An 11,308-nucleotide genomic window follows, 5' to 3' on the forward strand; every position below is an offset into this window, starting at 1 on the left:
ACTTTCACATTATATTATGAAAAGTGTACATAGAAGACCATAAAATTAAAAAGTCTATCATAGTGAAAAAAAATAGATATTTTCAACAAAATTTATTGTTTTTTTACTTCTTCTTTTGGAGATAGTGCATAAAATAAATAAAAATGAAAAAGAAAATTAGGAAATTAGAACGATTTAGCTGCCTTATGTTAAGATTCAAAATATGAGATGTTATATGTAAAGAGATTATTGGATATATAATCTTTTTTTAAAAACAAAAAGAGAATTGAAAATTTAGGAAAAGAACCTCGTGGCTCGAAAAATATAATAAAGAAACAAAACTAACCCGTTCAAGTCACCAAAAAAAATCTTACCCGTTCTTGCTCTATAGTTTATATAGCCTACTGTGGTGTATATTATCGATGGTTGGCATTTTACAATTAAACACAATATAATAGCATGCAATGGGGTTGTCCACATTGAAGAAAATTATCCTCTACTGTGAGATCCTGTTGCATTTGCTTCCTTTTCTGCCATGTTTCTCAAATGGCTTCAGTCTACCCAGCAACTTTCTCTTCGGGATAGGATCTTCTTCTTACCAGGTTTGATTTGATTTCCTTTAAGCTCCATATATATACCTTGTTATTAATTGTTACTTACAAAAACTAATTATGGATCTTCTAATAATTAGAATATAAATTGTAACTATTATTTCAGTACGACATAAAACCGCTGCTAAAAATTTTAATTGATAGAAAAATATTCATAAATTTTTATATAATTTTTTTATTTGTCTTATGTTAAATTCATTTTTTTTAGTCGTTAAAGTTCTGAAACTATATCATAAAGTCACTTTTCTAAAAAATTTAAGCTAACAGGGGAGAGACGTAAATGGTCTTATGTGTTTTTTATTAAACTTTGACAGTACGAAGGTGCTTACATGAGCGATGGCAAAGGACAGAGTAATTGGGATAACTTCACTCACGGACCAGGTTTATCATCAAATTAGACTGGTTTATCTCTGCATATCTTTTGTTGAATGAGATCAGTTTCTACTTGCAGGTAGATATGTAATAATCGATGGAAGTAATGGTGATATTGCCGTTGATCATTACCATCGCTATCTGGTAAGCTTCTATCACCAATATCATATGTTAATATCAACATTAATATAGATACCTATTGATGTAATATTTTTTATATTTTTAGCTAATTTAAAATATTAAAATATGCTACCATGGAATCCATGCGCTCCGCGTGGTAATGTTAATTAATAGTAAAAGGAAAAGTCTAGGCTAACAATTTTTGTGTTTTTTAGACAGTATTTAACCATTAAAAGAAAAGTGAGTAATTTTTTATTATTGAATGTAATTTCACACCATTAAAAATACTATTGATAACCAATTCATAGTTACAAAATACCAAAATTGTTGGCCTCTAGCATTGTTCAGCTTGCTGGGCTGATGCATGACATCCACGTACAGTAATTAAAACAACCTCTATCACGTTTGTGTTCTTTCTTTCTCCAACTCTTCATCTCCAGGTCCCACACAACAGCATAACCGGTATGCCCTATTGCATCATCTTAAGTTCTTAACCATCAGGATTAACCCTACTAAAAATCTATGGTCAAATTAGGTATTTTTTATTTGTATAGAACAGGACAATTAAGTAGATTTTAAAATTACGCAAATGAATATTTTATATAAATCGAATCAAATTGACTCTAATTTATGCTATTTACATATAATATATAGAATGTATAAAATATATATATGATTCGATTTATTATTAATATATTTATTATTAGTATAACATATATATGATTGATTTATATATACAAATAGTATAGATCAAATCAATTTGATTCAATTTATTTAAAAATGTTCAAGACATATCATATAATCAGTTCTGATTTAAAATATCTGGATAATTTTGAGTTAGAATTATTTTATTTGTATGATTTTTTTTTAAATATTAAATATATCTAGAAATGTGAGGAGGAAAAGGCTATTAATTTCCATAATTTGAATGTGGATTAAAATAGGAGGATATAGATTTAATGGAGGCTTTGAAAGTGAACAGCTACAAGCTTTCTTTATCTTGGTCAAGAATTCTACCAAGTATTTATCCTCTCCTACACTACCAAAATCTGAATCTAACTCAACAAATTTTCCCACACAGCCCTACTAACATTGACTCCTGTGAACAGAGGGAAGGTTTGGAAAGGTCAATAGAGCTGGTATCAACTTCTATAACACACTAATTGATGCTCTGCTTCTGAAAGGTAATTTAATTCTCAGTGTTTTGACTCTTACTTGAGAAATTGTTACATTTTAGTGATACGGTGAAGAGTTAAATTGGATAAAAAATAATATTGTTAGTTTTACAATAGAAATAAATATTAAAAAAAAAACAAAAACATTATGTATAATTAGGAGTAGAAGTGGGTTCGATTCGTTTTAAGTTCAGTTTTGGTTGGTTTTTTAAAGTTAATTAGTTAAAAAGGCAAAGTCAAAAGCTTAAAAAAAATCTATAAAATTTGTTAGGTCGACTTGTCCGAATATTTTTTTTAAATAAATTATTCTTAACTTATTAGACTTTTAACTATTTATTTATATTAAATAAAAAAATCAATAAATAAGATTGTAATTTTTTTGTTTAAAAAAATTGATAAATTATAAATATAGCTATAATATAGACTAACAATTAATATACAAATAAATTATGCTTTATAAATTAAGAATAAAAACATCATGTACAGTGCATATTTTATTAAAAATTTAGTTCTCTTCACCTAACTCTTCACTAAAAGAGTTCTTTTTCCTAATAATAACCAAATGTGATATATCATATACACTTTCACATTTCAACGCTTTCATTAAAAATCGGCGAAAGAATTCAACTAAGAAACTAGTTTCCTTTTTTTATATAGTAAATATGAGCCAATTTTTTAAATTATTTTTTATTTTAAATCTTTAAATTTAAATTCTAAGTTCTAATTCTAAACCCTAAATTCTCGAAAAAAGAATATTAAAAATTAAAATTACAATGAAAAGATTAGTCCTTTATAGTTTGCTGATAAAGAAATTACACTACTGTCTCTATTTCAATTTAACATAGTTTTTGTGTAATTAGACATGCATTTTCTTTTCTGAAAAAACAGGGATCCAACCCTTTGTAGTACTATCTCACTATGATAGTCCTCAAGAGCTGGAGGACAGATATGGAGGCTGGCTAAGTCCTCAATCAAAGTAAGCTGTTCAATCAATCTTCCAATTTGCCTAGACATGTTTCATTTCTTAACTTCAACATTAACCATATTTTAATATCTGATGAGAATGCAGAGAAGATTTTGCATTCTATGCAGACCTATGTTTTAGAAGCTTTGGTGACAGAGTCAAGTATTGGGTCACCTTCAATGAGCCAAACTACCTAGCCCCACTTGGTTACCGTTCCGGCGTATATCCGCCGTCCCGTTGCTCTGGCTCATTGGCAATGTTACCATGCAAAGCAGGGGACTCAGAAAGGGAACCATTCATAGCAGCACATAACATTATCCTTTCACATGCTGCTGCTGTTGGTATCTACAGAAGCAAATATCAAGTAATAAATTTGACACAGTTCTTACAATAACAGCCTTAGTGGCATTTCTTGAAAGACAAGAAATACTTATTATTACTCTAACACATAACAAAAACTTCTTCACATTTTAACTGTCTTTTGATTATTGAAAATCTCAGAGTGAGCAAAAAGGAATGATTGGCATAGTCCTTCAACATGAATGGTATGAACCAATCAGCAATTCCACAGCAGACAAATTGGCCACCGAAAGAGCAAGATCATTCTCCTTCAATTGGTATAACACAATTCTCCTGTCACAGAATTTTTTTTTTAAGTAAGGATATAGAGAAACCTTATATTTGTACCTTCTTTATCATAAATTATAATTTAGGTTCCTGGACCCAGTGATATTTGGAAAGTACCCAACAGAAATGGAGAATGTTCTTGGAAGCGTGTTACCCAAGTTTTCGAGCAAGGAAATGGAGAAACTCAAGAAAGGATTGGATTTCGTTGGCCTCAATTACTACACAGCTCACTATATCAAAGATTGTATATATTCCACGTGTAAACCGGGAGTAGGCACCTCCAGAACAGAAGGTTCATACCAAAAAAGTGGAGACAAAAATGGTGTCTCAATTGGAGAACCTGTAAGTAGTGGTGTAATTAAGTACTCTCAAAGTTGCAATTTTGAGTTTAATTTTGATGCACTAACTATGAGTCGTTCAATTATATTTGTTCTTTTGGACACGCAATCAATATAAAAAGTAATTATGTTTGCTGATATAATGTAATTGGATACACGTATAGAACTGTTTTATACTGACAATTCGCCAAAATTAAATTCTAGCAATATGATTTATGGAATGTTTTCGCATTTTCAGAAATTTGCATTGAAATTTTCTTAAAATGTAAAAGCATTTTGGTAAAATCACAGGCCCCTTATGGGTTTATCAATTCCAAAGCTTCTAATATAATCTCATGCAGACACCATTTAGTTGGCTCAATATTTACCCGGAAGGCATGGAGAAAGCCATTACATATGTCAGAAACAGATACAACAATATTCTAATGTTCATCACTGAAAATGGTAAGCATTAAGCACCAACACCGTTCAAAGTTCTTTTCCGAACACTTCTATCTGATATAGATATATAATCCAAACATTTCATAGGGTATCCCGTACAAGAAGATTCAAATTCCACCATGGAGGAACAACTTAACGATTATAATAGAATAAGGTGCATGAGGAATCATTTTGAGGCCATGTTAGAAGCAATAAGGTAAGAATAAAAATGAGAAGACAGGGATTCCATTTATTGCATGTTATGATAAGTTCAAAGCAAGTACACAGAAAAAATGAATCGCAGATTTAACATATTTGACTAAATTATTATCCAATAATTTTTAACTATTAATTTTAAATAAAAATAACTACAAGTAAGTTTTGACCGACTTTGTGTTTCAGGAAAGGAGCAGATGTGAGGGGATACTTTGCGTGGTCGTTGCTAGACAACTTTGAGTGGATATATGGATATACATTAAGATATGGACTTCATCATGTGGATCATAATTCCTTGAAGAGGACTCCAAGATTATCAGCAACTTGGTATAAGCAATTCATTGAAATCCATCAGTTGAAATGGAAGTACAATAATAACACTAGCAAGGTTTCTGAGTTGTAAAAAGTAATAAGGCCAGCCATCTTGGGTTTATTCAAGTGAGAACACCACCACATACATGCCTTAGATCTTGAGGTAAATCAACATAAGGCCAAAGGTTTAATCGTGCTAGAATTTTATAACTCAACACTTATTTAATTATTGTCACAGTTTATTTTATCTGATAGAGAACAAAGATTATATAAGCATCACTTGGATATATAATTCAACCAATCGTAAAATATGTATGTGCTAATGGCAAATCAAATTTAAACATTTATCTATATGGTTAATTAATTATTATCTTTTGTGTAGTAAAATAATAAAATAAAAATTGAATTATGACCATATTCATGCTATATTCAACTCCCTTACCACTAACTGGGCAGCACGTGTTCAGAAACATGTTATTCATTCGCTCTATGCTTAGATAGTTCGGTGGACCAAGGGCAAATGGATCCATATAGTACTAGTAGTGTATTCTAAATCTAATAATAATGATCTATTTATGATATTTCTTATGACATGGGGTCCTTATGATATGGATTGGTTATAAATTATCGGTAATGTTATGGAGGAGAAAAAAAAAAGTTAAACTTTATTTTATTTAGTATTTATTTATTTTAATAATAATTAATAAATATTAAATAAATTAATTTTAATTTTTTTATTATTAAATATTTTCAATGAATTATGATGACATGCACTCAACCCAAGTGATCCTCTTCTTATATTTCTTTTTTCTATTTTTTTCCCTTTTTTGACAGAATAAATCTTAGGGTTTAATAATGTTGGGATAAGCCTATAAAAAATTATGAGTTAATTTGTTATCCAGAAGATATCTGTGTTAAAGTTAATCATTTTGTTAATTTTTTATTAAAGTAGGAATAATGACACTCAAAATAATATTGTTTCATAAAGTAGATATTTAAAAATAAGTTCACGAATATCTGGCCAACACTTTTATTAAAATTTGGTCGGTACTTAATAATTAAAAGAAAAATGAGTAATTCTACATTATTAAATTTAATTTCACACAATTAGAAACACTCATAATGACTAATTAATAACTACAAATTACAAAATCTATTGGCTCTCTAACATTTTTCTATCATTAATATCTACTGAAAAAACAACAATAAAAACAATAATAAATACAAAAGTTGCTTTCAATAAAATAGGAATCATCAAAATACTAAACCATCCAATATAAAGATGGTTTTTAATGCTGATTATTCCGTTATAAAAGTGATCTGATAGGCTTTCGCTCTCTCGTGTCTCTCTAAAATTGCAGTGCGAAAGTAAGCTTGTCGTTAATAAGAAGAAAACGAAATTACCATTGATCGACTCACGTTAATAAATTGTGACAATGAATTTTTTAGGAACCAGATTAATTCATACAATCATACGAAATGTTTTAGAAACCATTTTGAAAGCTAAACCCAAGTTTAAATTTATGGGTAAAATATAATTTAGTTCCTGTATAACAATAATATAACATTTACTTTTAACAACAAAAAATTTAGAAAAATGGAAACTAAATAAAAGTTTGACAACTATAAAATTTATTGTACTCTAAACTTGTATTAGTTGATATAATGGGTAGGAATTATTCCGTTTCTTTAAATATATATGTCATGCACAAATTACGTGGGTATAAATTTATAGTTGATATAATGGGTCTAATAGTTCTTTGCTTGGCTTCTTAACCAACAAATTCATATAGTCTGCTAGGTATTTTTTCATTTTATTTTTAGTTTTTATTTTTTTATTTTCAAGATTTATAAAAAATAATAAAAATACTATTTTTTGTGTATATGTAACATATTTATATATTTTTTATTTTCACTTCTGTTCTCAACAAATCTTACATTAAAATTAAAAATAAAAAACAAAACAAAGCCTTAAAATCCCAATCTATGGGCACTCTTTACCCTTTTTAGTCTTAAACATTTTTATATTTTGGTAAAGCACTCTTATTCTTTTCCATTGTTTTGGCCTTTTGAGAGTAAAAATATGTTGAAGTTAGAGTCAGTGGATAGGGGTAGCTCAATGAGGGAATCATTTATTACATGGTCTGAAACCGTGTAGACATTGGGTGACAGTCGTGATGAGGCATTGCTGGACTGGCCAGACCATAATCTAATGCTATTTATTGCGGTAATTCACCATGGGAAGTTGGACTTAGTAACATTTTTAAATGAGTAACCAGTGAGGAGTGAGTGCTATCCCTGATTTCAAATACTAGGGTCTCACTTTTGTCAGTTGTTAGTTGCCATAAATTATAAATTTTTTTAATAAAAATGTTATTTGTACATTAAAATTAATTATTAAAATTAGTTATTAATATATTTATGTAGTATAAAAATTTGGATCATCTAAATTTTAAATTTGTACTTTAGAGGATAAAATGTAATTTTCTATTTCTCTCATATTTATTTTTAATCTCACCTATAAAATAAATAGTGAAAGATCACACTTTACTCTCTAAAGTGAAATTCAAACTTTAGAGAATCCAAATTCTATGTCTAAATATACATGTAGTTTAATTTATTTTTAATATATATTTGTATTCTAATATATATTTTATACAGATATCTAACTTTGATAGCTAATTTTAATATACACACGTAGTATAATTCCTTTTTATATATATTACTGTAAATTTAAATATTAAACATATATAACAAGAAAACAAATAACGATACTGAAAAAATAAATAGAGCAAAATGCAAAATTTGAACTTGTTATATGGTTGACTTAGCTTACAAATATATTTATAATTGTATGAGTCCAATTAACCCACTTAGGCTTGTGAGTTCTGATCATAAATAATGGAACTACTTAGCATTTTTCTTAATTAAATGATACAACCTACTTCTTTCTAGAACATCATAACAAATAAACCTATTTTTGTATTACCAGTATTTTTGTTATATTATTAATATTATTATATGCAGTAAAAGAAAAACAAACACAGCTGCCAATAAGACAGTACTCTCTCTTTTGTATAAGATATATGACCCTGCCATACAACCATCCAACACAATAATACTGGTTAGTTTTATCGCACGCCAATGAATGATATCGATGTGTCATGATTCAATGTCTTATTTATTGTACGCATCTACTCTTAATGCTTTTTTTTTTTTTCTCTTACTCTTTTTGAGATCATCTTCAACTATAATGGATCCTCTATCACTCATAGAGTCATAGGTCTCAGAATGTCTTGATTTAGTTAGTACTGGGTAAAGCCTAATTTATCATTATTAAAATTTAAATATTTTTATTTAATTTAAATTTATTTAAATACATAAAAATATTTTTATTAAAAAAAGAGTTATTTATTTCTTTTAAAACTAGTAATATTTTAATTTTAAATAATAAAAACAAAGATATTTTTAATATTTAAAATTTTTTTTGAACAAAATTATTTAAATTTAAAAATTGAAATAGCTTTTGTTTATTAAAAAAAGAAACATACTAGAGAATCATCAATTTTTTTGTCATCAATATTTAAAACGATAGGATAAAATAAGTTGTTGGATTACTAAATCAAAAGAATTAAACTAAAGAAATTGAATTGATGGTTAAATGATGACCAAAAATAATAAATTCTAATAGTTTCATTATTTTTTAAAATAAATTAAAACTAAAAGATAAATATAATTTTTTAAAAGTCAATCTAAATTGACTCTTAGTCCTTCATGCTCTGATGTAATAGTTGTGTACAAACATATTAAATTTTTGGTTTAATTATTTGTTAGTCTATATAGTTTCACTAAATTTATAATTAAAGTTCTATTTTTTTTCTGTTGAGTTTTTACATTATTTTTAATTTTGTAATTTGATTTTTAATAGTGTAAAAAATATTAGAGTTAATATAATATTTTTTTACAAATTAAAAATATTCACAATTCAAAATTTAATTAGATCTTTAACTATATATTTTTTAAGAAAAATATTTCATTAGTTTTAATATTTTTTATACAAAGAAGACCTAATTATAAAATTAAAAATAATATAGAGATCCAATTTTATATATATAAAGAATTATTGTAAATTTGATAAAATTATAGATAATATCAGAATAATTAAACCTAAATTTTGTTCGCATAGAAATAGATAGTAAAAAAAATAGAAAAAGTCCTTTTTATAGATAGTTAAAGTTTAATTTTTTACCAAATATTGAAGAAATTTGATTAAACACCAACTGAGCTAATTGCTAAATCTCTTTTTTTTTTTAAAGGTCTCAATAAAACTCAAACTCAACACTTTTAGGTAAAAATAAGTGACATATTTAGAAATATATATTATATCAGAAATATTTAATAACAAAATCAACCAAAAACAGTTATAACTTACTTTATTTAGTATTTATTAATTTTTGTGATAATTAATAAATATTAAATAAGATAAGTTTTAATTTTTTTATTTCAAATATTTTCGATAATAATAATGGTTTCATGCATGCCACATTTTTCTTTCTTCTGTGCTTAATATGTGCATTGCTCTTTCAATGTGAATGTCAAGAATTTTGTCATTAAAAAAAAAAAATCACACTCACTAGGCATACACACACATTCTGCAATTTGGCTTTCTCAAAAAAGCGAACCAACGTTTCTTTTTTTTTTTTTTAAATTATCTATATTTATAATTTTTATATATATTTATTCTAATAATAATTAATGAATAAACAAAAGCGAAAAGAAACAAATTATGACTACCTATGATTTCTAAATTAAACTTTCAAACATTTTTTTATAAAAGAAAATCGGTTAAAATCAAATATTAAAGAATAAAAAACTAAAATATTATATTTTATTATTTATTTTTTTATGATATCTCCAAACTGAGCTAATCTGTGCTTTGATAGAAATATAGTGTCAGGAATAATAATCCATTGATCAAACCGAAAAGAAATCACAAATAAAATGGAAATATTGAAAACCATTACTCCAACTACAAATCAATATAGATTACGTTAAGGACGCTTCTCCCAGTGTCTCCTTTTCACATGAAAAAAAAAAGTTCAATTAACTTCCATCAACTAATCTGTAGTTGTACTGACAATTGCTGCTTAGATATTATTATTTCTTTCGTGTTTCTATTAATGCTTATTAAAATTTTGTTAAGCGAGACATTATTATGACTAAGAAAAACAATGTATATAAAAAATTGCAACTTTAAGTAACATTATTGATCTAATCCAACGACAAACTATCGAATTTAATTTGTTAATGATTGTTGCTACTATAAATTTACTTGCACACCCATTGGTTCAAGGAAATGCAGGGACATACATATGAATGTTATGGAACAGAGTTTTTTATTTATTGTTATTAGCTAGGATAAACCATGCAATATAAATTATGTAATTCGATGAAATTCTAATTACATTAGAAATGAGGATTTTTTGGTGACTACATTAGAAATGAGGATAAATTAACTGAATTGACTCACAAGTACGATAAAGAAAAGGAGGGCGATGATCTCTCCAAAAATGTACTTTTTCACAATAAGTTCACAGTATTTTTTATTTTCTATGTTGCCCCCTTTATTTTTTAACTTTGGCCCTTCCTCGAAGAAAAAAAATTTACTTACAATAAGTTTAGTAAATTAAAATAGGGTAAAAATATTTATTGATGAATTTTATGTGTATTTTTATACATAAAATTTACTTATTAATTGAAGAATAAAATATTATTTTTGTCATCAATATTGGGTAAGTTCTATTCATTATATTTGTATCTTAATGTTTGTAAAAGTATTCAAACGTTAGAAACATAAATAGTATTTATCTCTAAAAGTTAGAACAAAAATAATACTTTACTCTAAATTAAATATATACACTCAGATTTTTTTTTGTTGTTTTTAAAGAAAATAGTTCTCAGCCTAAATTGGGAGGTTTTCTTCCTTTAAAAGCATGAATAAATAATTGAAGTTGAATTCCCTCTTCGTAATCCATATCAATATATTTTATATTTCTCTTTATAAAGTGAAAATATTCAAAATATTATTTGTTATGTTTTTTCAATATCTTATTTTCAAAAATTGTTTGTGTTGTTAGATTGAATTTGATATATGATTTTTATTTTCTTTCGAAG

At 26.5% G+C, this 11,308-nt stretch overlaps 1 protein-coding gene across 1 annotated transcript; it reads left to right on the top strand.

The window, feature by feature from the left end:
- Positions 1-322: 322 nt before the first annotated feature.
- Positions 323-5,471, top strand: LOC107466829 (beta-glucosidase 46). The gene is made up of 12 exons (XM_016085839.3): positions 323-581; positions 905-971; positions 1,042-1,106; positions 2,027-2,102; positions 2,192-2,266; positions 3,146-3,233; positions 3,327-3,585; positions 3,723-3,838; positions 3,935-4,190; positions 4,528-4,630; positions 4,715-4,823; positions 5,009-5,471. The coding sequence occupies exons 1-12, from the start codon at positions 444-446 to the stop codon at positions 5,223-5,225; spliced, it is 1,569 nt and encodes a 522-aa protein (XP_015941325.2). The 5' UTR covers positions 323-443; the 3' UTR covers positions 5,226-5,471.
- The last annotated feature ends 5,837 nt before the right edge of the window (positions 5,472-11,308 follow it).

Source organism: Arachis duranensis, chromosome 1, assembly GCF_000817695.3.
Source record: "Arachis duranensis cultivar V14167 chromosome 1, aradu.V14167.gnm2.J7QH, whole genome shotgun sequence".
NCBI classification, from domain to species: domain Eukaryota; kingdom Viridiplantae; phylum Streptophyta; class Magnoliopsida; order Fabales; family Fabaceae; genus Arachis; species Arachis duranensis.

Bases quoted from the DNA above. Each gene is read 5' to 3' on its own strand.
- LOC107466829 (XM_016085839.3), top strand. From the start codon at position 444: ATGGGGTTGTCCACATTGAAGAAAATTATCCTCTACTGTGAGATCCTG. The intron at 3,234-3,326 runs GTAAGCTGTTCA...ATGAGAATGCAG, and splicing joins TGGCTAAGTCCTCAATCAAA to AGAAGATTTTGCATTCTATG. The intron at 4,631-4,714 runs GTAAGCATTAAG...AACATTTCATAG, and splicing joins AATGTTCATCACTGAAAATG to GGTATCCCGTACAAGAAGAT.